Genomic DNA, 27221 nt, shown 5'->3' with positions numbered 1-27221 from the left:
AGTTCGGTATGGACACAAAAGGCTAAAACCCGGAATACCATCAATGACACTAAAGTCCAGCTGCAGTTTTAATCAGTTGAGTTCATGCAGATACCTGTAAAAAATATTTGTATTTTTAAAATATGTCTAGTTAGGGTTGTGTGTCTAAATGGTGTGGCAATATGTTTTACATGCAGGCCATGTCCAAACCTGCACTAACCCATTTACATTTTAATTACACACACACAAACACACACACGCATGCACTGCAAATCATATATATGTAGTTTGCAATTAAAAAAAACCCTCACCATACACACACACACACACATATACATACATGTGTATACACACATGTATGTATATATATGTGTATATGTGTGTATATACATATGTATGTATATATATATGTGTGTGTGTGTGTGTGTGTGTGTGTGTATGGTTTGCAATAAAAGAAAACCAGGGCCATTACATCCAACTAAGGACCACCAGTTTCTCATACCCCAGTCTCCTCTCCAATGCCTTAGTTCATTACTTACTGCTCTACTGAACTACTGCAACCGGTCTTTCTGAATCAGTCCTTACGTGTCCTTTCTCCTTATGGCTACCAATGTGACTTTGCTAAAATAAAGATGGGTCTTCTTTTCCTAATAGTGCTTTGCACCAATAGGTACTCCATAAACTTTACATGGAATGCAATTACAGATTCTAGCCTGAGCTCTGTAGCTAACTCACATATTTGTGGACATATTGTTTTATCTGGCTGGGCCTGTTTTCCATTTCTCTAATTTGGAAATGATAAAGCCTACCTCGTTAGGTTTTTGGAAACTAAAATACTATATGATTGAACTTTGTGAATGCAAAAGCACTACACAGCATTAAGGATCTAGACTAGAAAGTTGCAAGTTTGCAAGTAAGTCCAGGTAAATATGAGTATTTTAATGGCTAAAAATCAGTGTCAATTTTCTCAGTAATGTTCTTTGATTCCGGATAGAACATTTTTCACAAAACTCCATATGCTATTTATACTTTGAATTTTAAAATATGACCCATAGATGCTTAGTTCTCAAATTTTATCCTTGCACAGAAGAAAGTCATTTACGCCTGATGTGGTCTAATTTCCTTAAAGATGAAGAAAGAGTCAAGTATCAAGTGACTTGTCTAAAAGAGAAACAACTTGGATAAAGGTCCCTTTCCCCTTCTGTTTTTTGGTCATATTTTGAAAAGAACCCCCGTGAAATACAAATGGCAGAATCAGACTGCTCCAAAATATTTAGCCTCCTTCTCTTTCCCCTCCTACATTAGAACTATTCAAAGTAGGTGTACATCTCTCAGAAGGGGCATAATGAGCTCACAAGTTCAGCCACTGTATGTCCTAAAATATCAACACCCCTTCCAGAAAAGCAGTATTTATTCCTCCCCGCCATTCCCATTCTGTTACCTTCTAGAAGGGGGGGCTAAAAGCCATCACTAGAGGCTGATCTAGTTAGCTTTTGTTCTATCATAAACTGATTTAAGTTGGAAATTGAACCAATGGGTGATAAAAAGAGGTTAGATTTCCAGATAGTGGCTTGCTGGGTTCTATTTTTTTTTTTTTTTTAAGTTTTTATTTATTCATTTGACAGAGACACAGCGAGGAAACACAGCAGGGGGAGTAGGAGAGGGAGAAGCATGCTTCCCGCCAAGCAGGGAGCCCGATGTGGGGCTGGATCCTGGGACCATGACCTGAGCTGAAGGCAGACGCTTAAGGACTGAGCCACTCAGGCGCCCCTTAGGTTGTTTTTTTATTGTATGAGTTTTGCCTTCATGCTAATTTTTAAATCTTGTAATAGTTCAGTAACTTCTTGAAATATCTGCTCCTCTAATACATGTATCCAGACAATAGATTTCTCTAGATTTAGGAATCACAGAGTCAAAATTATAATTCCATTTGTTTAGTCTGGTGTCACACTGGACTCACGCTTTATCACTTGATGCCACTCCCTAATATGATATTCTAGCCCTCGAAATTATTCATATACAAAGGCTTTAAATAAAAAGTTCCTTGCTTTACCAATTACTTCAATTTTGGGAATCATGTATCTATAAACATAGAGGACAAAGTAGCCATAGGGAGCACCTGGGTGGCTCAATTGGTTAAGCATCTGCCTTTGGCTCAGGTCATGATCTCAGGGTCCTGGGATTGGCCCACACTGGGCTCCCTGCTCAGCAGGAAGCCTGCTTCTCCCTCTCCATATGCTATTCCTCCTGCTTGTGCTCTCTCTCGCTATCTCTGTCAAATAAAGAAATAAAATCCTGAAAAAAAAAAAAAAGCCATAGAATTATTTTTTGCAAGTTTGAGATGTACTGGAAGCTATCATACTGTTTATATTCCTTCCTTATTCCAAAAAACGCCATGGTAGCACCATCATTTTAATGCCTTTTGCAAATCTTAATCTACTTGATCCATGTTCCCAATTAAACAAATTTTATAGTTTTTCAAATACTGATTTCCAGTACTGAAGAAAAACAACTGGACTGAGGATTTTTTTTTTTTAAACTCAAAGACAAATGTCTTTAATTCTTCTTATACACTAAAGGTGCAGTGTCCTATAATTAACTCTTGGCTCTGAAAGGCATTAAGATGCATGGAATGATTGATACAACGTATAGCATCTCCTTTTTATAGTTCAAAACGCTACAGACAACTGCACTGCCATTATGGACTAAAGAAGTAAAATCAAAGATGATTAATTTCCTTACTACCCCTTGCTGAATTTGACTATTACTATATGAAGCCTTAAAATAGGAGCCATGCACAAAAACAAAACAGAACACAAGATGTTCAGTGAAATCTGAGTCTCAGATAAACAAATTTTTAGTTTAAGTAGGTCCCACAAATTGCACATACAAAACATTATTTGTTTATCGAATATTCAAATTTAATTGGGTGTCCTCTATTTCTATTTGCTACATCTGGCAGTTCTTTGTAGAGAATTCTTATCTTCAGCAAACTATTTACCAGGGAAATTAATGAATAACCATCACCTAAGGTTTACATGATAAAGCGCAGTAAGACAATCAAGGAAGATCTCCCTGCTTACCAGAGAGAGTACCCGAAGCCATGACAACTGCAGTCCCTCGAAGATCACGAAAGTCTGATTGTTGGGTAGGTGGTTCAGGGTCATGATTCTGGAGTTCAAGTATCCTTAAATCCCCGAATCACTGCTCACTCACTGTGGAACTGTTGGTAAGTTAATCTCTCTTTATTATCAAATGAAGCCTCTAGGACCTGCTTTACCAGGCTGTTTGAGGATCAGTGAAAAGGTATCCACAAAGCAACTGGAACATAGAAGGCACTCCTAGATGGTAATACCTACTATTAAAAACATCACATGGCAAAGAGGGTACTTGCCACAGACAAATATTCAAATGTTAATGTTATGCAATAGTAATACTGAATAAGTAATTTTATTTCCATGATCTATTTACACTGTACAAACACTGTTGAAAAGCACCCTACGAGTTCACAGTACATTACAATATATTTAAAAATATATTCCTTTATAAAAGGTTCATAGAACATTGGCATGTCGACATGTGACAAAACTCTCAAAGCATGTCACTAATTCTGTGACAGCAAGAATGCTTCCATGTGTTGTCAATTTCACAATCACAAATCACCACTTGAGTTTTAAATAAAGTTTTAAATAAAAAATGAATTCTACAGTGGAAAGTTCCCACAGCAATACTTATTATTAGTTAATTAACATGTACTTTCATGGAGATGTTGTTTCACAATAATTTAAAACATCAACTTAATCTGCCCAAAAAAACCGTTTCAACAAGTTTCGCAGTCCAGAAATTGTCATTTGTTGTTTTCTACTTTTTCTTCTTTGTTGGCTCTCCTGGTTCTACTTTGCGCTTTTTAGAAGTATGTTCATCTTTTTCATCATCTTTAAACAGGAAAGGAAAAGTTTTAATCAGTAATTAAAAAAAAAAAGTTAAGTATTAAAATTTCATTGACTTCAGAACAAAATCATCATTCTCAGCTTATGTTTCTTCTGGTTTCCTAATAAAAACCAAAAATTAAATTTAGAACTCTGATTTTAAAGTGCAAGTAAAAGTAAGAAATTTTTAAGCTGTAGCATCATGCAGAATTCAGAGTGACCTTTTAGTGCTATATTAAGGTAGTTTTAAAATGAGAGTAACAGACTTGTTCTGGAAAAAAGCTATTCCCATATATTCCACAGTATACACTTTGTGTGTATTTAAATAATCTACATGTTGTAAAAAACAGAACACATTCTATTTTTCTTTTTTTTAACCAAAGAAGACTACCAGTCTAAACATGACATTATTTAAGTAGCCATCGGCTGTTCTTTCCCTTCCAATCTGCTTTCTCTCCCGGCAAAACAACTCCCTTTCCTATTTATAACCCTTGTCCTTTTATTTTGAAATTTAAAAAGCACTCACAGGTAGAAGTTTCACCAAAACTGTATTCTCTCTGAACATGTGTGTGGCTTTATGTTAAGAACTCCATATAGACAGACTAACATACAGAAGTTATAAATTTTAAAATACAAATTTATATTAAGCACATTACTGGATTCATTGCACTTTTGGCTTTACCTTCTCAATCAACAGATGCCCAAGTTCAACAACTATCACGTGGTGATCTATAAAATATTCTGATATTGAAAGGGGTCTTCATATTAAAAAAACTGGGAAGCTGCAGTGCCTGGCTGGCTCAGTAAGTAGTAGAACATGAGCCTCTTGATCTTCGGGTCGTGAATTCAAGCCCCATGTTGGGTGTGGAGCTTACTTAATAAAAAAAAAACTATAATAAAAATTAAAAATTGGGGAGGGGCGCCTGGGTGGCTCAGTGGATTAAGCCGCTGCCTTCGGCTCAGGTCATGATCTCAGGTCCTGGGATCGAGCCCCGCATCGGGCTCTCTGCTCAGCAGGGTGCCTGCTTCCCTCGCTCTCTCTCTGCCTGCCTCTCCATCTACTTGTGATCTCTCTCTGTCAAATAAATAAATAAAATCTTTAAAAAAAAAAATTAAAAATTGGGGAAAAGCTGCTTATATCACACCATAACTCCTTATGGAGGAAATACATTTACAGCCTAAGCCTTCAGTTCCCTTCTGCTAACAGTACCATACTCAGAATATCTCCTTCATTGATGAAGAGAATAATTAGAATCAACAGATGATTCATTCATCTTCATTCATCTTCAAGCACAGTATGGCAATATTTATGTATTTCAGAAAGCACTTATGGGTTTAGATAAGCAGCAAGATAAAATAAAATTCAGATCAACAAATCATCCTAGGAATTTACAGACCAGAGTTTCAATCAACAGTTTATCATGCATACACAAAAGTAATGTATAAACCAACTGATATGTCACAGAGCTCAAATAAGCCAAGATCTTTGTTTTTTAACTGGAGTTTAATTAATGTCATTGCTTGACTTTAAGATTATCTTCAGAGTATAAAAACTGAAATTACTTTCTAACTGTTATAAAATCATTAAAAAGAGGACTGTGGGTGCCTGGGTGGCTAAGTTGGTTAAACATCTGCCTCTGGCTCAAGTCATAATCCTGGGGTCCTGGGATAGAGCCCTGCACTGCGTTCTGAGCAGTGAGCCTGTTCTCCCTGTCCCTGCTTGCTCTCTCTCTCTCTCAAAAAAAAAAAGAGAGAGAGAGAGAGAGAGAGATCGTGAGACATTTCTGCTATTAATCTGCCAATTTTAAATAAATGTACTGAATTAACAAAAAACAAATTACTAGGGCTGGAAAAATAATTTCCAACAGGAAATTGAACAGGAGCTAATGCCATCTAGTGACATAACAAGGCATTGCCTTGAAAACCATAGCAGGACAAATGAAACAAAACCACTCTGAAATGTTCACTTATCAAATTATTGAGTTTCTACTCTGTGCCATGTATTACAGATGCATTAGTAAAGAAAAAAATTTTTCTATTATGGAATTCATGCCGCCTGAGGTAAATAAGTTAACACTGTTAATATGAACTAACTTTCTAAATTCTTAAAAAAAAGAAAAAGCATTAACTACTTAAGTAGGGATTTCATGGCTAAGTACATGTCAATAATATCTAAGCCTTACTGAGTTGCATTTCACAATTACCAAACAAGAAAAAATAATAATAAGTCTAAAAGAACTTAACTGGCAAAAAAGGCCAAAGTGCAAAAAATGAGTAGGAAAAGTAAAAATAATTTAATAGTCTAAAAATCAGATAATTTAAGAGTGTGGAATTTTGCTTTTTTTAAAAAAAGATTTTATTTAATTGACAGAGACAGTGAGAGAGGGAACACAAGCAGAGGGAGAAGCAGGCTTCCTGCTGAGCAGAGAGCCTGATATGGGGCTCATCCCAGGAGCCCAGGATCATGACCAGAGCTGAAGGCAAACGCTTAACGATTGAGCCTCCCAGGTGCCCCAAGAATATGAAATTTCTTAAACAAGATATTTTGTAAGTTAATAAATACAAATAAAAAAATGATCAATTTTATACTGTGTGGGATTCTGAAATGACAAAAATCACTTCTAAAAAGGAAAGTATCTAAAAAAGAAGATAGTCAAAGTCAATAACCAACATTAGAGTCCAAATTAAATATTTTGGGATTATCTTTTAACTTTATGATCCAGCTTTACACTGAGCATTGGGTCCTTCTGTCGTTTGATATTTCTGTACACATTCTGATGGAGGACCATCTTATAATCAAAAGAACAGAAATTACCTAGGAGAATAACATTATTTGCCACATATTTGGAGCCAAGCTGGAAAGAAGAAAATTCTTTCTGGTTGTTTGTCCTGGTAGAGAATCCTCACTTTTTCCATATAGGAACAAAGAGAGAGCACCAGCCTATCTTAATTCGAGTATCAACTCTAGTGGTCTTACTTCCTACAGAACAGCTATTTCTCAAGCACCACCGCTTGCAAAACATCGAGAAAACAAACCCCAGCTTAGAGAGACATCATTTCCACTTAAGGGCCTGAATCTGAATTCTCATTTCGCTTATTCCTAGCTGTGTGAATTTACTTAGGCCAATTCTTTAATCTGAGATTATTTCCTTGTCTATAAAAGAGTAATAATGAATTATGTACCACTTCTTTACTAGGTCACTATGTGGAAGTACCTATTTTACAGCTTGGCATTTTCTAGTTTTGTCATCATGGACAAGTCACATGAAGCTCTCTTTTCCGTATTTCCTTATCTGGTTTCACCAGGTGCAGGATTAAACACTATGCAAAAATGGTTTTTTATTAATTACACAATACTATACAGTATGAGGTATTTTGCTTTAAAAGGATGCCATTACTGAATTATATTATGCCTTCATTAGTGACTTCTAATCCACACTGGACAATCAGTGAAAGAAATGGAAAAGCCAAGTAAAATTAAAACTGAAGAACTCCTACCAGTTATTTATTTTTTTCTCCTAAAACAAAACTCTGCCTGGCTGTAAAAGGAGCTAAGGGAAGTAGCCCTGGATTCATGAGAACATCAGAAATCTGTTTAACTGGCATGCCCTTCCATAAAAATGCCTTCCAAATATTAGCTCAATTCAACAATACCCACTGAATAGTCAAAATGTACTACAAACTGTAAAGGAACTCATGTTCACAAAGAAGACAAACTTATGAACAAATAATCTCATATAAGAATCAATAGCATTAGCACACACAAGGTTTAGAGGAGCAAATAATTTGAGGGAGGTGCTGACATTTTTTTCTTTGAGTAAGATTTTGAAGGATGAATGTGTTTACCAGCTGAAGAGGGAGGGAAGAAAATTCTGGACTAAGGAGCAACATACGCTGAAAGGCAGGAACCATAAAATAGCATGGTCTATTCAGTTTTCAATTTTAAGATCTTAAAGTGGTAAAAAAAGGCACCATTTAAAATGAAGGTAGAGAGAAAGGCAGGGCCTATCAGAAGGCTTTGACTATGCTCTTGGTGAAGGATTTTAAGCAGGTGAGTTACATAATCAGACATTACTTTTAGAAAAAGTGATCACTAGCTGCAGTGTGAAGGATGGAATTGAGGGGTTGGGTAAAAGTATGTAAGCAGAGATTACTGTGGTTACTTATACTCTAAATATGAGATGAAATTATGATACAAACATGTCAACTAGGTCATTATCTTCCTATTACTATGTAGTAATACTCAATTAACTTCATTTTGTCACACTAATTTTGGCTTTAAACCACAACTGCTTTAATATAAAATGAAGCCTTCAGCTCTTCGAAACTGCAATCACAAGAAAGAATCCATGAATTAACTGTCTCTGTTTTAAATTATAAATCATATATATGATAGGTTGAGATAGCAGAGATTTCACTCTAAAGCCTGAATAACTTAAGATCTTTTTCTAAAACACGGTAAATACTACTGGTTGAGCTTTCAGAGACTTCACATCAAGGCCGAATTTATACAACCTTTCTCAAAACTACGGCAAAATAATAACCACACGGGGCACCTGGGTGGCTCTGTGGGTTAAAGCCTCTGCTTTCGGCTCAGGTCATGATCCCAGGGTCCTGGGATCAAGCCCCACATCGGGCTCTCTGCTCAGCAGGGAGCCTGCTTCCTCCTCTCTCTCTCTCTCTCTGCCTGCCTCTCTGCCTCCTTGTGATCTCTGTCAAATAAATTTAAAAAAAATAATAATAATAATAACCACACGCCATCATTAATTTCTTAAGTCGCTAGATTTAAATTTCACTCATTAAGTATCTCCTTCTTTTTAAATCCATCACAGGGGCCAAAAGGTATTATTCAAGGGAATCTGACCGGCCTTACCTGATTCCACTGTCTCCTCCCCTTCTGGTAGAAGCCTAGCTTTCTTAGCATTCTGTGGGGCATCATCACCATTGTCCTCATATATGTTAGACCACTTTATTGCCATATCCAGCTCTGGAGGGGGAGGTTTCTTCTCAGTAGTGTAGGTCTCCGGAGGTGGTACATAGTTTGACTTCCATATTTTGAATTCTTTTGGAGGCTGTTAAGCAAACACATTAAAAAGCACCGTGACGAACCGAGGTTCCTACAATCGGTATGGGCACATGCACCTCCCTGCCGCTCGCTTATTGTTCAGGATGACTTTTTTTTTTTTTTTTTAAGATTCAAAGACACATTTTTTTTTCCATCAAAATCACAATACTGTTAAGTGAAAAGCCAAAGGGTTCCCTATACGAATAAAGCTAATAACTTTTAGTTACCAAAGAAGAATCCAGTCTCAGAGATACTACGCCAAGGCTGACCCCTTCAGGAGGCTGCAGCAGACACTGTCTTGGAGGCAGCACCGCAGGCACTTCGGCGTCAAAGGGAAGGGGTCTCGGGGAGAAGCTGCAGCGGGGGGGGGGCGGGGGAGTCACCACCGTTAGTCCTCGCAGCGCGGGGTCGGGGCACCGAGCGCGGAGGTTTGGGTCTCCTCACAAGGGGGCGGGGGCTGCGGGCCAGTCTGACACCCACCAGGCTGGGGAAGGGGGCCCGGGCTTCCCAGGGCTGGAGATGGGAGGGGTGGTGCGGCAACCCGCAGGAGGTGATTGCGTGTGGGGGGAACGAAGTGCCGGTCCCCAGGAGAGGGCTCAGGAGGAAGGGGGCGGAGGCCGGGGCCACGGTCGGGAAACCGGATCGGGAACCTCACCTCCTCAGGCGCCTTGACGACGTGCCTCTCCCAGTCTATCTGTTTGTTGAGCGGATTGTAGAGAAAGGCCGGGCGAGTCACGCTCCGAAACAATTCGTCGGGTCCTGGCAGCCGCTTCTCTGCCTTGTTCCCACAGCCGCCCGCCGGCTTCGCAGGATCTGGGGTCCTGCGATTCGTTTCCTCCGGCTCGCTGTTATCCTCCTCGCCCGAGGAACCTGAGCTGCTGCTGCCGTAAGCCGCGAAATAGCTCAAAGGGTCCTTCTCCTCGGCCGCCATGACGGCTGCGCGCGACGACCGTGGGCTCCGCCGGAAGCCGGAAGCTGCTTCAGGGCCCGCCCCACGATTGGCTCCGCCCCAAGTCTTGCGGTAGAGCGCAGTCCCTGCGCCCCCTGACGGCAGCGCCGGGCTGCTGCCGCTGGAGTCGGAACTGAGGCTGGAGGCGGGGAGCGCACTTGGCCGAGCGGGGCTGCTTTATGCTCCTTCCTGAGGATCCCTGAGAAGAGACAAGTCCTGAACCAGTGGTCCCAAACAAACTTTCAACATTCAGTAAGAATTTATTAAAGGCATACACGAGATAAGAATTTGTTTTTCACGGCCGCCTCACCTTAACCATTGCCCAGACACCAGGATTCTTCCTGATCTCACTGCATCTCCTCTTCAAATTGAAAATTACTCTCAGTATGGTTGTTTCCCGCAGTCACCGTGGAAGACCTCTATGGGTGGTGCACTTATCAAGTCACAGACTAAATCCTCTCCTGCTTGACCTCATTCCAGTGGGGTCTGAACAGCTGTCTTTGATGAAATTCTTCTTGGATTGCATCTCACCACTCAGTGAGTCTTCCACACTCTCTGGCTTCTCATTGTCAGCTTCTTTCCATTCTTGCTTTGCCCTGTATGGCCCTTAAACGCCGGTGTTTCCCAATTTATTGTACCATCTTTCAGAATACTTAGATTTTGTAGAGGGCATTACAACGTTGCAGGCCAAACCATTTCTTTCCATGGCATTAACCATCTTAGGCTTGTGACTCCCAAATCTGGGTTTCCAACCCCAAGCTCTCCATCCAACCTCTGGACCAGACCTCCATTTGGCTCTTAAACTTTTCAGGCCTCAGGTCCTGCTGGGGCCTCAAACACCCATATACTAGATCAGTAGCTTGTCCTTTCATATGACTTGTTTCTGTGTGTGTTCCCTCTCTTAGAAAATGATATAACCTAGTCACCAAGAAAACTGGAAATCTTTTACTCCTCCTGGTGATCTAAGAGGGAACGACACCTAAATGAAAGTGAAAAAGTCATTTGTAGGGTGCCTGGGTGGCTCAGTTGGTGACTACCTTTGGATCAGATGATGATACTGGGGTCCTGGGATTGAGCCCTGTGCCATTGAGCTCCCTGCTCAGTGGGGAGTCTGTTTCTCCCTCTCCCTCTGCTGCTCCCCGGTTTGTGCCCTCTCTCTCAAATAAATAAATAAAATCTTTAAAAAACTGGCCCCCTGTTGAGTCTATGTGAGGTTGGGGTACACAGTTTGAGTCATGAGTCCCTGTTATCAAAGCCACCAACAGCCCCCATGTGACTAAGTCCTGGGGCCGCTTCTTACTTCACCTCTTAACAAGATAGGCCTTCTTCTTGAAACACTTTTTTCTCTTGCTTTTTACCAATCATACGCTTTAGTTCTCTTCCTATTTCACAGGGCTCTTTTCCGTTTCCTCTCTTGCCTTCTTCTGTCTCACCTCTAGTTGTGAGAGCACCTCAGGCGCGGTCCTGGAACAGCTTTTCTTTTCTATGAACCCTCTGTTTAAAGGTGAATTCATCAAGTCTCATGGTTTAAAATACCATTTTATGCTAATAACTCCCACATTTATATAACCAGTCCAGAAGCATTCCCTGAACACCAAAATCCTTGTACCCAATTTCCAACTTCAGTGTCTAACAAGCACTGAAACGTTAACATATTTGTAGTAGATTTTCTACGAAGATGGCAGTCAACAATTCCTGCCATGTCAGTGCTGTATGCCGCTCCTTCCATCATGGGGTATATTTCCTCTCCCTTTGGATCTGGGCTAGCCTTGTGCCTTGCACTGATGATTAGGATTCCTCCATTGTCTCCCCCCGCCCCCAGGAAGCCCTGAGCCACCATGTAAAGAGAGGTCCAGCTACTCTGCTGGAGATACTGTGAATAAGGAACTCCAGTCAGCTGCCAGCTGGTGTATCCATCCCAGGTAAGGCACTAGATTTGTGAGTGAACTTATACAATCCCAGCCGAGCCTTTATAAGAATTCAGAATGAACCCAGGATAGACCATCATAAGAACTATGAAGCCAAGTCTAGCCCAATTTGCAGAATCAAGAACAAATAAATGGTCATTATTTTAAACCACTAAGTTTTAGTGTTTTAAAAGTTTAGTGTTCTAAAGTGTTTTAAGTTTAGGTATGTTATGCAGCAATAGACACCTGAAAAACATGTCCAAACTGAACTCTTCATTTCCTACCCTCAATACTCTCCACCTCCCATAATCTGTCCCATCTCTTTAAATTTCAGCATTACCATTATTTTTGAGTAATCTCTACACCAAACGTGGTGCTTGAACTCATGACCCTGAGATCAAGAGTCACATGCTCTATGGACTAAGTCAGCCAGGCACCCCAAATTGCAGCATTATTAATCCAGGGGCTCAGGTCACAAGTCAGCAAATGTTATCATTTCAGATTTAAAATATAGTCCAAGTCCAAACACTTATTACCAATTCTACCTCAACTACCTTACTTTTTCCTTTCCTGCTAATTTTCTTAACATTTAATAATCTTTAAATTGGTTTAGATTCACGCATTACATTTAGTGGCTGTGTCTATCTCTTTTAACCTTTAATGGTTTCTGTTTTTAAATTTCATAACCTTGATATCTAGACTATAGTTATTTTGTAGAAGATGCCTCTATTTGTCCCAGTGATAAATTCAGGTTACAAATCTTTGTTAAGAATATCATGAAAGGGGGCACGTGGGTGGTTCAGTCAGTTAGGTGGCTGCCTTGGGCTCAGGTCATGATCCCAGGGTCCTGGGATAGAGTCCCACATCCTGCATCAAGCTCCTTGCTCAGCAGGGAGCCTGCTGCTCAGCCTACTTGTGCTCTGTAAAATAAAAAAAGAAAAAAAAAAAAGAATATCATGAAAGTGGTGTTGTGTTCTTCTCATTGCATTCTATCAGGAGGCATGTGGTTTCATTTGCTTTGGTACTAATGATTTTTAACTTTTTAACAAAGATTTTTAGGTAATCTCTGCACCCAAGGTGGGGCTCAAACCCCAAGATCAAGAGTCACATGTTCTACCAGCTGGGCCAGTCAGGCACCCCTGATTTTTTGTTTCAGGTAGTATCTGGCAGGGTTTTCTATTACCAAGTTACTTTTTTCCTCCTTTGTAATTAGTAAGTGTTTTGTAGGGAGGTATTTGAGACTGTGTCAATATCCCATTCTTCATCACATTATTTGTCCATTTACATTAGCATTAACTCATGGGTTATTTTATCCAATGATTTATGATCTATTATTAGTAGTATTTATTTTGATGTTGAAATTATTCCTCATTTGGCCTGTGGGAGCCCCTTTAAGCTGGTTTCTGTGCCTTTTGGACATGTCTCAGTTCAACTGTCACCCGCTCTGAGAGGAGTTCCCTGATGATGCTATCTAAACTCTTTCCCAAGCTATGTTTTAACTCACACATGCCCTATTTTATATCCATGGTAACTAGAATTACCCAGGTTCCCCTACTTATATTTTACCTCTCCCAACTACAATGTGAATTCTTTGAGAACACAGGTTTTGTTTTATCACTCTGTCTCCAGCACCTAGAAAATAGGTACTCAATGAATAATTACTGAATTAATGAGTGAAAAGAATACATTATCTCCACTCTTAACTTTCGATTATTTAAGAAATACTAAGAAGAACATGAAGTTGTGGAAAGAACATTCGCTGTGGAGACAAACATCCTGGATTTTTATTCTAAACAGTTGTGTGATGTTGAGTCATTCACTGTATACTGAGTTTGTTTGAGCTCTGCTCTCAGACAGTCTTCATAAGATTATACTTAACAACTATAGACAGATTTGCTTCTTGGTTTGTTTTTTTCCCCAAAGTCCAAAGTGTGTACATTTATCCATTGACACAAGATAAGACCAGAGCCTAGAACTTTCTGCTCCCTTTTATACTGCTTTAAAAGACAGTACCTGTAAGACTGAATTCTACTGGTGCCTGGGTGGCTCAGTTGATTAAGCGACTGCCTTCAGCTCAGGTCATGATCCTCGAGTCCCAGGATCGAGTCCCCTGCTCAGTGGGGAGCCTGCTTCTCCCTCTGTCCATCCCCCCATCATGCTGTCTCTCAAATAAATAAATAAAATCTTAAAAAAAAAAAAAGCTTCTACCTTATACCATACACAGAAATCACTTTATAATGAATTATATGGCCAATTGTGAAATTAAAATAACTAAGACTCCAGGAAAAAACATAGGAAACTATCATTATGACATTGAGGCAAGCAAAGATTTCTAAAACAGGAGCTAGAAATCACTAACCACAAAAGAAAAGATTGAGAAATTAGATTACTTAATTATTTAATTGAAATAAAAAGACTGGGGTGCCTGCGTGGCTCAGTCTTTTAAGCGTCTGCCTTTGGTTCAGGTCATGATCTCGGGTCCTGGAATCGAGCCCCCATCGGGCTCCCTGCTCAGCATGGGGGCTGACTTCTCCCTCTTCCTCTGCCTGCCACTACCCCCCCCACTTGTGTGCTCACTCTCTCCGTCAAAAAAATAAAATCTTAAAAAAATAAGACTGTTTATCAAAATAAACAAACCCCAAATCTCTCAAACAGAACAAAACACTTCTAAAAAATTTGAAACAAAACTAGAATTTGCCATTATTTTGGCCTGTTCCTAATTTGCCAATGTTTGACCTTGGACGAAGAGCAACATGCTGACCAAAGATGTTAAATCACCTCATGAGAAGGTGTGCTCACCACGAAAAGACATGTAGACAAATTACGTTTCATAGTGCTTAGGCTACATATGATTCCAACCATGTGACATTCTGGAAAAAAACAGTGCAGAAACAATAAAAGATCAGTGGCTGCCAGGGCTGGAAGGGGAAGGGAAGAGGAAGAGATGAGTAAGTGGAACAAAGGACATTTATTTAGAGCAGTAAAACTGTCCTGTATGATATTACACTGGTGGATATATGACTTTACGCATTTATTAAAACCTATAGAAACAGGGTGCCTGAATGGCTCTGTCAGTTGTGTCCGACTCCTGATTTCGGCTCAGGTCACAATCTCAAGGTCATGAGACTGAGCCGTGCATCTGGCTCCATGCTCAGTGGGGAGTCTGCTGGAGGATTCTCTCCCTCTGCCTCTCTCTGTGCTAGCACACGCACTATCTAAATAAATATATAAAATCTTAAACAAACAAATCTGTAGAACTGCACGGCACAGAGTGAATCCTAATGTAAACTATTAACTTTTGTTAATAAGGTTTCATCAATTCTAACAAATGTACCACACTAATGCAAGATGTGAAATGGAAAACAGAAGAAGAGGGGGTAATGGGAACACTGTATTTTCTGCTCAATTGTTCTACCTAAAACCATGCTAAAAAATAAAGTCTATTAATTAAGATAAAGTTTTAAAAGTAAGCTCACAACTGTTTTTCTATGAAGTGATAATATGGCACCTGTAAAAAGTAACTTTTTCATTCCTGCATTCACGAACCTGTCAGTCTGACCTTCTTGTTTATATTCAGCAAGAGGTGGTTTTCAGTGTTTAAAGAAAAAAAAAATTTGACTCCATAGGATTCAGAAAACCCAAAAGGCTAAGTTTCTTAAAACCTTAATTTTATTGTCTGTATAGTTAACAGTCTGAAAGAGAACTCAGTGTTATAAACTATAAATATAAGTGATACAGCATATCTAAATTCTTTTTGATTTTGAGTAAAATCTATTTAAAGTAAACACATATCAAATTTATTTTATTTATTTATTTTTCTAAAGACTTTATTTATTTATTTGACAGACCTTGATCATAAGTAGGCGGAGAGGCAGGCAGGCAGAGAGAGAGGGGGGAAGCAGGCTCCCTGCTGAGCAGAGAGCCCGATGCGGGGGCTGGATCCCAGGACCCTAGGATCATGACCTGAGCCGAAGGCAGAGGCTTAACCCACTGAGCCACCCAAGTGCCCCTCAAATTTTATTTTATTAATGAAATGAAAAGCCTGCTTCTGCTTTTTAATGAGACTTCTTTGAATGTAATGCCACTATTTTCTTATGCCTCACTAAAGGTGAAACATGCTTCCCATAATCTTTAGAAAATGTTACACTACAAAAAACCACTTAGGCTTGAAAAAAATTTATCTGAAGAATATGCCAATCTTCTTCGTGACTGATAAAGGCATCAGTCTATCCTGAAATGCAATTTGATTTCACAACTTGAAGTAATGTTTCTGTAAAAATTGGCACATATAAAAAAAGCATTTTAGGTATTTACTTCCTATTGAAATACCTGAAACTTCCAAAAAAAATAGCACTATAATTGAAAAACTTTTATTGTTAAAAGCATATCTCCATCTCTGCTTTTTAAAAGTAATGAAAATATATGAGACATATTATCAGGAAATAGGCAGAATTATAATTTAAATAAAAACAATGACAGCATAAAATTTATAAAGATGTAAAATTAGCCAAACTCTGTTAAAATAAAAAGACACATCAGGCTGATGGCCCACTTGTTCCAAAAAGTATTAAAGACAGAACTGGCACATAGATATACACATACAACATTTTGCCCTAGTTCTTTCAGCTTGTACAGTGGTCCTCATTTTAAAAGAGAATGAAAAGTACAGAAAACTATTTTTAAAATCTCACCAAATTACATGTCATCGTGGGCTTTTGCCGAGACTTTTCTGTAGGAATGAAAAAGCAAAGGTTGTGAAAATCCTAAGAAAACAGTATTGATTAGTAAGGTTAATAAGAAATGTATATTGGCAAACTGAGATCCTAGGTGGCTCAAACTCCCTTAGATGTTCCTCTGCATCAGAGGGGGACTCTGTAAGTGTCTCTAAGCCTAAGAGACTGGGAGATTCTTTTCAGTACACTACAGTTTTTCTGTTAGTGATTGGCTTTATTACCATATAGATGTAGCTTAACCTGCAAATTTACTGCTGAATAGTTGGAAAAGACTATGAGACTGTGAATATTTTAGTACAAATGCACTGAGACATTATTCCCAGCCTCAGACTCTATTCTCAAATAGAGAAATGTTCCCTGTTAGTCTTTACATAAAAAATTAAAGTTAGTCTTTCACATAAAAAACGTGAAAACACTCGATACCTCAAAAATGCAAAGAACAGAAAACACTGAAAAGCACATGATCAACATGATTTTCTTTAGCTATCTCAAAGTATGCTTCTTTTGTCCTAAAAAAAAGTCTAATTACAAAGTATGCTTCCATTGCATTTTAAAAGACATATATCAAATGTTTTCATTACAGCAATTTTATAAAAAGAATGATACACTTTCAAATATTTTTTGTTGTTATTAAAAAAAATAAAAGGCTGTAAACTGTCATTGATGGGAAACAGCACGTGATCTCAAGGGAAGAAACATCTCACTAGAGTTTCCACAAGTTCCTTCTTCTTCTAACTGCAGCTCCGGTGGCAAAGGAGGAGCCCCAGGGTCCCCAGGTCTGGGAAGTGTAGTTGAAGAGAAGGTGGGATTTTCAGTTCTGCCAACTTCGAGAACAGGCAAATTCAGAGAAGACTCAGTAGAAAAAAAGGGGGCGGTGCTGGATTCTCCTTCAGGATGGTATATGACAGTGGATGCTCTCAGTTTTTCAGAGAAATTACTCTCATCTGAATTTGATCTAGAGAAGTTGTTTGTGGCTCCACCTGGGAAAGGCTCACAGCTGCTACATTTCAGTCCTACAATAAAATTATTTAGATGTAAATGAAAAAAGTAACTTAAAAAATTGAGCCCATACCCATCTTGTAAGTTTTTAAAGATTACAAGCTAGTTACCACACAACCACGATTTAAAGAGCAATTTATAAATTCTGCCATAATCCATTTCACGTTTCATTTACTTTTCCCAACAACTATGAAGTATATCATAATGTTTATTTCCTAGATAAGGAAATAGTCTTAAGAAAACTAAATGACATGCTATAATTCACATTTAATTTGTATCCTTATATGCTTAACCACTGAATGACCTGGAAAAAATTAAGTAGCCTCTAAAATTTGTCATAAAATAAGAAAAGCTATCACCACTAATATTCTTTAGCATTCTGGCACAAAATGTATTAACCAATTAAAAAAAAACAAACTTTAAACAGAGCATATGCTAAAATTCTGAGTTAATTAATATCAATTATGGATTCTTGAATTACAGGGTGTTAGAAGTAGGAGGGATTTCAGAGGTCCCCTGGGATAGCTTCTACTAGTAAAGATGAAAAAATAGAGACCCCAAAGTTAAGTAATGCCGAACATTCCAGAACTACCTCATGGGAAAGCGAGAACTATAACCCAGGTCTCCTCTTCACATCAAATAATGTCCTGGTTCTCAACTTAACACTTTACTTAAATGACAATGGTTGCTCTGATCAAAGAATTTTACCACATCCAATGGGTATAGCTAACAATTAGCCTCAGGGTGAAAGAATAAACACACACAAACTTTACCTTTCTGTTAGTCTTAACAAATATTTAACTTAACCGTCTGGAGACACAGATCCTCCTGAATTGACAAATTTTATGTCAAATCTATGATGTCTATAAAGTACATTTATATGTCACTTTTTCCCCACTAGCTCTTCAACTTCACAATACATTCAGCATTTCTGTTCTATGCTATAGAAACTTTTTTCTAAAATATGGCTTAGGAGAGGAGACTTCTAATGTGCCCCAATATGGACTTAGAGAATTTCTTAGGGGCAGAGCCCTAGATTACTCTTCTCTATATCCTGAGTGCCTAGAACAGCTGGAGGACGGCTCTATCACATGCACTTTTATTTATTTAAGTGTGCTACAGAAAGGCACAGGGAGAGAGAGAGATGGGGTTCGTGGAGAGGAGATTTAAATAGTGCAGGCAATTCTCTGTGTTATTCCAATTACTGATGTGTGCTCCAGGGTGAGGGAGAAACACAGGAAGTGAATTTGCTATGCCATTTATCAATTTCCATTCCCACACCTCTCTCCTCATGCCAGACTGAGTGTGACTCTAGTGTTTAAGGTTATGGATAACTTACAGGACATGACTCTTATAAGCATATCCCAAACACTTCATTCAGTGATCAACTGGTAGAAGAAGAACTATCAGAGCTGGACTTAAAAATACTTTGCCTATATATTGTTCTTCATGTGTGATGTGCATTTTCAGGGGTTACTTCTGAATAGATCGATCTTATATTCTGCAGACTTCAGAAGCAAACGCATGTATATACCGGGATTTTCTTGAAGTTTTGTATAAATGATATTGTTAAATGAATATAAAAACAGAACACTGAGTGATAATCCATTCTTCCAATGAAATGACATAAAGTAAAAAAAAAATGTAAATCAAACGTAATTCTGAAGCTGAAACTTTCTGAATAAAAACAAAACAATCATTTCTGGGGGTTTTTTTGCTTTGCATTTTACTTTTAAAAGCATTGTCGCATTTAAATGAATTTTTGGACACCAACATATCTTACCTTTCAGATGTTCTAGTTTTATATTTCTAAGTTTCAGCACTTCATCTGTAATCTTCTGAATCAGGAAGTTCTGTGTTTTTTCTCGCCGAATAGATTCAACCAGTGTATCCAGTCCTTTGGGGTTTTCTTGTAAGTAGTCTAACAATTTTCCAGCCCTTTTTCTACTTGATGTTCGGCAAGAAATTTCTTCAGTGTCTTCTCTGCTGAGTATTTTTTTTGCACGTAGATGATCAAAATGTCTCTCAGCTATGATTTTTTCACACAGGTATACACGCAGATTTTCTAAAGCCTAAAAGACATAAAACTGTGCTTCAGTGTTTGTTTGTTTTTTTTTTTCAACACTTGAGGAAATCACATAGGTGACTGATTATTAGTTAGGCATCTTAACTGGTGGGAGAAAACATACTGAAGTCAGGAGGCTCAGGTCTACTAAAATCCATGTTATTAAGACAAGGGCCAAATAAACAGAAGTAGGTCCTAAACTAAACATTCCTTGCAGCTTCTGTCTTGCTTTAATTTAATCTCACCTTCACAGCTATAAACCAAGACCAGGCTATTATGAGGAGGAAACTGGCTGAATCTAGAGGGCCTGTGTCTGTGGACATAGGGAGGTATGCTCAGGGCCTCCATCTTCAGGGGTAAAGATGAGAGCAGAGGCTTCCATGTTAGTTACCATTGAATAAGGAATCCAGGATTAGTCAGGACCAAAGAGGATAACTTAGTGAGGCCTCATAATTTATAACTTTCTCATGTTTGTAAATTTTCCACTTTCCTGGAGTAAAACCATAAGAGTTTCTATCCTAGAGTAAGAGTGTCTTTCCTAGAGTAAAACCATAAGAGTCCACAATGTGTCTATCTTTGGAGTCAGTTGGAAAGACTATACCCTAACTCAGTGAGTCAGCTGGTAGAAGGCAAGTGGGCACGGGACTGGGGGAGTATGCTAAAGAAATAGTGAATGTTGGACGAAATTAAAGAAATGAAGAAAAGGAAATCACAGAAAACAGGCTGAGATCTGAACAGTACCTCAGGGAACTTAATTAGCAGAAAGCTGATGTGGGGCCCAATAAATAGCATTAATAATTTGATGCCAGCGACTGTATTCTAGCTCTTCTTGCATTTACTAGATATGTGATCTTGGGTAAGTAACTTAACTCCTCCGTGCCTCAGTTTCCTCATCTGAGTATTATGAGGAATAAAATAATAAATGTAAAGTACTTAGAAAAGTGCCTGGTACATAGTAAGTCATCAACAAATGTTATGACTAATTTGACTTATGTTTATCATGAACGAGCTAGCTAAAGGCAATGGAAGATCTTGCAAGTATCCCAGTACATGGTGGCAGGAAAGTAGGCTGGGTAAAGTGTTCCCATACTTCTCAGTCCACTGAACTTCCACGTTCATTTATTTATTCACACAGCGAACATTTCAAATATCTAAACACCTAATATGCCAAGTGCTGAGCATACAAAGATGAATAAGACTTGAATCCTGTACACAAAGGGCACATGGTCTAGTTGGAGAGTAGTATCAAACACAAGCCAATAATTATAAGATAATGTGGTATGACCCAGAAAACAAAAACAGAAACAAAAACAAAAAACCCCCACAAGTACTGAGGAAACACAGAGTAAACAACTAAGCATACCTCCATGATATGGGAAATTTACAGAGGCTATATTTGTAGCATGAAGGTGCACAGAGGGGAATATGAACAAGTCTGGGGGTAGTTGGGATGCAGGGCGCACATGAAACAGTGGTAAGAAACTGAGCTGAAAAGGAAACAGGCTGGATTATGAAGAATTTTTATAATATGTTGAGGAACATACAATTCACTGTAGCCACAAGAGTCATCAAAGGCTTATAAATAAGAAGCAATTAAAAAACTTTTGCAGAGGACTGGGGGGAGCAAAAACTGGGAGAACTGTAAGGAGACTGCTGCAATATTTTCCATAAGTCATCCTGAGTGCATGAATTTAAGCTGTGCGGATGGAGAGAGAGAATAGATTTCAAAGCTGAACTCCCCGAAAAAAACCTCTTCTGTTGTCATCTCTACGACTTATCTGCTGATGATCGCCAAGTTTGTGGATGTGATCAAGACTTTCTAGACTTAGCTCAAAGATACTTCAAATTCAACTTGTCCAAAATCAAATTTGTTATCTTTGCCTGTCCTCTTCCTCTGATATTCTTAACTCATTGGGGAGTACCACCGTCCATCCAATCATGCAATAAACTTACCACTCATCCTCCACTTCCTCTCTTTGCTCACTTGCCACATCTGATCACCCACCCACCAAGTCCTGTCAATTTACCCCTTACATTTATCTAATCTGCCCCTTTACTTCATTTCTATTATTAGCATTGCCTTAGCTCAGGTCTTCATCAGATGTTGCATGGACTAGTAACAAACAAGACACCTAGTTGTACTTCCTATTTCTTTCCTCCTGCTCAAATTTCTCCTTCACACATCTATTAGATCTACCAAATTTTCAAGAGAAAATGGAAATCTGGAGTGTTACGTGAATTCTGCTAATATTGAAATGTTGTCAGTGAATTTTGTAAAAATTTAAAACTTGGTTTTATTCCACTAACTTAGAAGATAAAGTCCTTCCCTTCGGCAGAACAGTTGAGAGGTCAGGAGTGGGGCGCTGGATCAGGCCAACTTCAGTTCAGATCTTATATCTGCCATATACTCCTGTAAGAGCTGGGACAAGTAACCTAAGCTTTGGGTTATTTATAAAATAGTGATAACCACTTACCCTGCAGGACTGCTGGAAGGTCTAAGTAGGACAATGAATATGAAGACTTGAGACAGTCTCTGATACACAGTAAGTACTCAAAAAATAACAGCTGTTTGATCATGGGAGACAGGGTACTTTGTAATATAGATCCTGCCTACCTCTGGAGCTTAATCTATCACCACCTCTACCTGTCCTGATACTTTATGTTCTACCTAAAAACTGCTGTCCGTCACTCCCTAGTTCTTTGTGTTATTACTCTGTTTTTCTCTTTTCATACCCCAAGTCCCTATTTATCATTTATGATGTGGCACAGTGGCCACCTCCTTTCGGAAGCTTTGCTTAAACTCTCCAGAAGGAGTTAGGCACCCCTCTCCTCTGTCCTCACAGCACTGTGCATTTATTTCACTTGTCTATATACCACTACTCCACTTCTTATCTCCCAATTCACTTCCACTCTGTGTCACTACTCTTTTCAGCTACCAATAACCTCCTCACTGTCAAATCTCATACTTGTTAGTCTTCATCTTACCTCTCAGCGGCATGGACACAGCTGACCACTAACTCATTCCTTGAAATACTGCTTTCTTGTCCTATATGAATACTACATTCCCCTGGCTTTATTCCCACCTTTGAGGCTATAACCTTTCACTTTTTAAAACTCCCCTATGATCTCCCTTTTCCCTTCTAGCTCTCAACTTCCAAGGTGAACTCATTCAATCCTACACTTGTATTTCTAGCTCAGATCTCCTTGCTGATCTCCAGACTTGTAGGTCTAATTGCTGATTTGACATTTTTACTTACCAGTCTGATCTTTCTCAACTTAATCCATCACCAAGTCCTATCATTCCTATTTCAAAAATGCATCCGGAATTTGCTTGTTCCATCCATTTCCACTGCTTTCACCCTGATCCAAATCACCATCAGCTCTCAACTATATAAATTCCAACAATCTCCTCACTGGTTTCCCTCTTTTTCTTTTTCTCTCTCTCTCTTTTTTTTAAAGATTTTATTTATTTATTTGACACAGAGAGAAAGAGTGAAAGAGAGAGCGCAGGCAGAGGGAGAAGCAGGCTCCCCCGTCAGCAAGGAGCCCAACACAGGGCTCAATCCCAGGACCCTGGGATCATGACCTGAGCCAAACACAGCAGCTTAACCAACTGAGCCACCCAGGTGCCCCTGGTTTCCCTCTTCTTACTTTTGCTCTCCTAAGTCCATACAATAGGTAGAGGAATTAAAAATATAACATAATTCTTCAATTCTACACTTGGGGAGAAAAAATCCTACCGCTTTATTGCCATCTGTAAGACCCTTCAGGAACTGGCTGTAGCTCACCTTCATAACTTCATCCCAAGGCACCCTCTGCCTGTGTTTCCAATTTCCCCAAGTCACCAAGGTCTTGCCTGTTTTAGGTCCTTTGCAAATTCTATTTTGCCTACAATATTATTCCCCCAATTCTGTCATATTCTTCAGCAACCAGTTTAAAAGTAACCTTCCCTGACCATCCTATGTCAAGTAGATTTCCCCTGCTATGTCTCACTGCCTGTCTCCTTTATAGTACTTACCATAATTTGTAATTATATATTTGTTTTCAACCTTAATGACCTGTATGTCTGAAGCAGGCAAAAACCAGACATGTTTTGTTCAACTCTGTATATCCTGCACTTAGCAGAGTGTCAAGTAGATAGTTTCAGATGAATGGAAAATTCACTGCACTTATACTGTAATTTGAAATTATTAATTCATGTCCATCTACCTCCTCCCAAGAAATCAAGCTCTTTTCAAACTGGGATTGTGTCTTAGTCTTTAATTTTTGAACTGTTAGAATCATGCATGCCTCACAGCAGCGTGTAATCCTTATTTATGAAATTGAACAAAATTCAACTCAAAAGATGAGGTAAACAACTAGAGGGGGTGGGGGGAGAGCATAGTGAAAAAGTGGAACTTTCTAGGAGGATGGGTGGTGGTGGTATACTATCCATCAAGACAGAGAATACTGCCATGGACAGTAAGCCGCTTTGGGGAAGGGATGATAAAAAGTTCAGTTTTTGACAAGACAAGGAGTGTGCAGAATACAAAAGTGGATTTCCAGTAGATATTTGGAAACAAGGACCTAGAGTTGACAAAGAAGGGAGTCCAAATACGTTTATGATAATTTTAAAGCCTTCTGAGGTCATCAACCATTTTGAAAATAGCATGAAAAAAATTTTTAAGGAAAAAAATGTGCACATACTTTTTTTTCCATAGACCTCCAGAAATCCACTTGTGATTCCCCAAGGTTATAAATTTCTGATACAGCTGTAAATTGAAATCATGGAGATGGATAATATCAATGAACTGATAGGGAAAAAATGAAAAAAGACCTGGAAGACACTTCACAACTGTGTCTGTGTACAGGTTTTATATTTATGCTCACCTGTAACCTTTCACAGCCGTTTGTTATCAGCTGCAAAATGGGAATGACAATTATTTCCCTTAGAGGCTGCTGTAAAGACTAAATGGGAACACTGCAATTTGTGTGACAAAGAATCTGGAACACCACAGGTCCACTGGCACAAATCTTATATAAGACAACACTCATATATTCTATGGTAGTTATCAATGTCCCAGTCTTATCTCAAATAGACTATAAAGAAGAGGCCAGATTGTCCTTTTTTTGTATCTTTCTAGACCCAAGAAGAGTACTTTCCACATACTAAGTGCTCCACAAAAATCTGCTGAATGAGGAAGCTAAGGCACAAATCCCAGTCATACCCAGCCAGTTTTCTTTTACTAATGAGTCACGCCAATTGTAATTATGTAATCATGAGTACAGTGTACTAAACTTTTCAAGGTAGGGAAAGGGGAAAATTTTAAGGTAAATGAACATTTAAAAAGTATGCTGTCTTGTCCAGTTCATAAATATGATTCTGTATAAGCACTAAAGTGTTAAACTGGAACTCACTTTCTGTTGAATTTGTGTGTTTAATTGGAAATGACATGAAGTTATTTCAGTGGTACCCATATAGGTTTCATTCAGCAAAACAAGTAATTAAAAGCAAAAGAAACAAGAAATACCTTAACAAGCAAGTGTTAAGTATCAAGATTTGGGCAGTTTTGCAGCGTCCAAGCAAAAGACCCTAATTTCGGTACTGAATATTTTCAGCATTTACCTGTAAATTAATTTTTGGCTACACGCCCCCCCCACCCCCCCAATTTAAATATGTGGGCGTTTGCTTACTAGGGGAATTCCAGGTTGTGCTTTCAGCTGTTGAGCTTCCCCCAACCCCCCTTATAAAAAGAGTTTCACATATTTGCTCCACTGCTTGGGATCCTTTAACTGGTCCAGCTTTCGCTCCAGGTTGAGCCATCAGCCTAAGGATTCTGGCTCAAGATGAACCTGGGCAGTCGATTCCCAACAACGCCGCTCCACAACGCAGTGGGGGTAAAAATCACCAGTGAAGAGCCGGCAAGAAGCTGACTGCGAAGAAACGCTCCAGTGGACAAGGTTTCAGGAATCCAAGCCCTGCTTTTAGCGATTTTAAACGTGGATTAACAGGTCACGAGGGATCACTGCCACTAAGGTCCCTCGGGTGCCGTCCTGCGGTGCCTGGCCCTTCCGCTTCTTCCACCCGAAGCCTCCTCTTCCGACTCGGAGTCCCACTCCGGGTTTCCGCTTTCCTCGCCCTCCGGGCCGCAGCCTGCCCCAGCCCACCCTCGACCCCCGGCTCTGGACGGCGCCTGGGCAAGGTGGTGCTACTCACGTCCTTCTTCACTTCTGTCAGGTCCTCCTCGGTGAGGGACGGCGCGGTGGGCTCCATGGCGGAGGAAGGAGTAAGTGCTTCTTCCGGGTCCGGGAGCTCCGGCAACACCGCCCGGCCAGGCTGGGGACTTGGGCCTGCGGGTGAAGGGGGAGAAAGGCAGGCGGAACGGGTCGAGAGGAAGAGAACTGCCCCTTCGACAACGGAGGGGCGCAGGAATGAAACCGCAGAGCTTCCGGCTCCGCCTCTGGGGCCGAGGGCGCCGAAGACCTAGCCGTCCCAAAGCCAGGTTCCGTGCCGCGTTCCTTCCTCTCCCGGACACTTAGGCGCAGGCTCCGCCCCGCGACGAACCGGGGCCAGTCTTAGAACCCGCCCCATCTCAGAGAGAGCCAATCGGTGACGGCCCGTGGGCCAAGCCTGTCCCTGCCCCCCGGCCGGATCCTTTCAGGAGTGGCTCCGCCCACAGCCCTCCAGCGGCATTTTTGAGGAGCAGCCAGTAGGCCTCCCAGTCAGGACTCGTTTCCGTGGGTGTGGCCCGAGCTCCATCGCAGGCTGCACACGGGTGGAGGCGGGTCTCAGCCTGTCAGTACATCTGGGTTCCGCCCCTTTTCCCAGACCCTGTCCTACAATTTCCGGGTGCTGCGCTAACTCGCTGACTTGTTAGGCTATTTGCTCGCGTGCAGGTACCAGCGCGTGTACACACGAGGCACACACGCCGCTTAATTACAATATTAAAGAAATTATTGTAAGAAAAACCACCTATAATACGCTCGTTTTAATACCTAATTTAACGTCTGCATACTTTTTTGGTAACTTTTTCATAATCCTGTTTCCTTATTTGTTCATCTGTGTGATGAAGATACGTCTAGCTTAAGCCTCTCACAAGGCTGCTGTGAGAATCAAATGATACTATATATGTAAGGTTCTTAGAGGTACTTGGCACACAGTATGAACTCAATTTATTATCTTGTATGACTCAAACATTTATTGAGTCCTTACTAATATGTCCTAGCTATCTTATCCTGGAAGAGTTCTATTTTTATGGGGAGAGACTGATGAACAGACAACTATTTCCAGAATGGTATCTAACTCTTGATAGAGGTGTATACAAAACAGCATGAATAATGAATAATGTGGGTGAGAAATTCAAAACACAGCCTGGGCACAAGACGTGCTTGGACAACATGATAAATAAACTGGATGGTATCTGAAGTGTTGACAGAAATGATAAGAGGAACAAAGACAAACTTGAGAATGCCAACATTTTTTTTTTTTAAACTCTACACCCAACGTGAGGCTCAAACTCACAACCGAATATCAAGAGTTCTATGCTCTACCCCCTGAGTCAGCCAGTTGGACACCTCTTGGGAACTCTAACATTTAAAGGAAAGGGAAAGCAAAA

The 27221-nt window shown here is 39.7% G+C and overlaps 2 protein-coding genes across 2 annotated transcripts; both read right to left on the bottom strand.

Annotated features, from left to right (window-relative positions):
* Nucleotides 1-3207: 3207 nt before the first annotated feature.
* C4H1orf52 (chromosome 4 C1orf52 homolog) lies at nt 3208-9945 on the bottom strand. Its single transcript, XM_047727564.1, has 3 exons — nt 9629-9945; nt 8782-8980; nt 3208-3914 (listed from the first exon to the last, which is right to left on the bottom strand). The coding sequence occupies exons 1-3, from the start codon at nt 9902-9904 to the stop codon at nt 3841-3843; spliced, it is 549 nt and encodes a 182-aa protein (XP_047583520.1). The 5' UTR covers nt 9905-9945; the 3' UTR covers nt 3208-3840.
* A 5977-nt stretch (nt 9946-15922) lies between these two features.
* Nucleotides 15923-26156, bottom strand: BCL10 (BCL10 immune signaling adaptor). Its single transcript, XM_047727354.1, has 3 exons — nt 25823-26156; nt 19345-19633; nt 15923-17575 (listed from the first exon to the last, which is right to left on the bottom strand). The coding sequence occupies exons 1-3, from the start codon at nt 25877-25879 to the stop codon at nt 17220-17222; spliced, it is 702 nt and encodes a 233-aa protein (XP_047583310.1). The 5' UTR covers nt 25880-26156; the 3' UTR covers nt 15923-17219.
* Between the last annotated feature and the right edge of the window lie 1065 nt (nt 26157-27221).

The sequence above is a fragment of the Lutra lutra genome, chromosome 4 (assembly GCF_902655055.1).
Source record: "Lutra lutra chromosome 4, mLutLut1.2, whole genome shotgun sequence".
Lineage (NCBI taxonomy): Eukaryota > Metazoa > Chordata > Mammalia > Carnivora > Mustelidae > Lutra > Lutra lutra.
The sequence above is the reverse complement of the archived record's forward strand: the minus strand, read 5'-3'. Positions and strand labels throughout refer to the sequence as shown.

Coding starts and splice junctions, on each gene's coding strand:
- C4H1orf52 (XM_047727564.1), bottom strand. CDS start 9,904: ATGGCGGCCGAGGAGAAGGACCCTTTGAGCTATTTCGCGGCTTACGGC. Junction 8,981..9,628: donor TCGTCAAGGCGCCTGAGGAG/GTGAGGTTCCCG, acceptor TTTGCTTAACAG/CCTCCAAAAGAATTCAAAAT. Junction 3,915..8,781: donor GGAGGAGACAGTGGAATCAG/GTAAGGCCGGTC, acceptor TCCTGTTTAAAG/ATGATGAAAAAGATGAACAT.
- BCL10 (XM_047727354.1), bottom strand. CDS start 25,879: ATGGAGCCCACCGCGCCGTCCCTCACCGAGGAGGACCTGACAGAAGTG. Junction 19,634..25,822: donor TGACAGAAGTGAAGAAGGAC/GTGAGTAGCACC, acceptor TATGTCTTTTAG/GCTTTAGAAAATCTGCGTGT. Junction 17,576..19,344: donor AAAACTAGAACATCTGAAAG/GTAAGATATGTT, acceptor ATTTTATTGTAG/GACTGAAATGTAGCAGCTGT.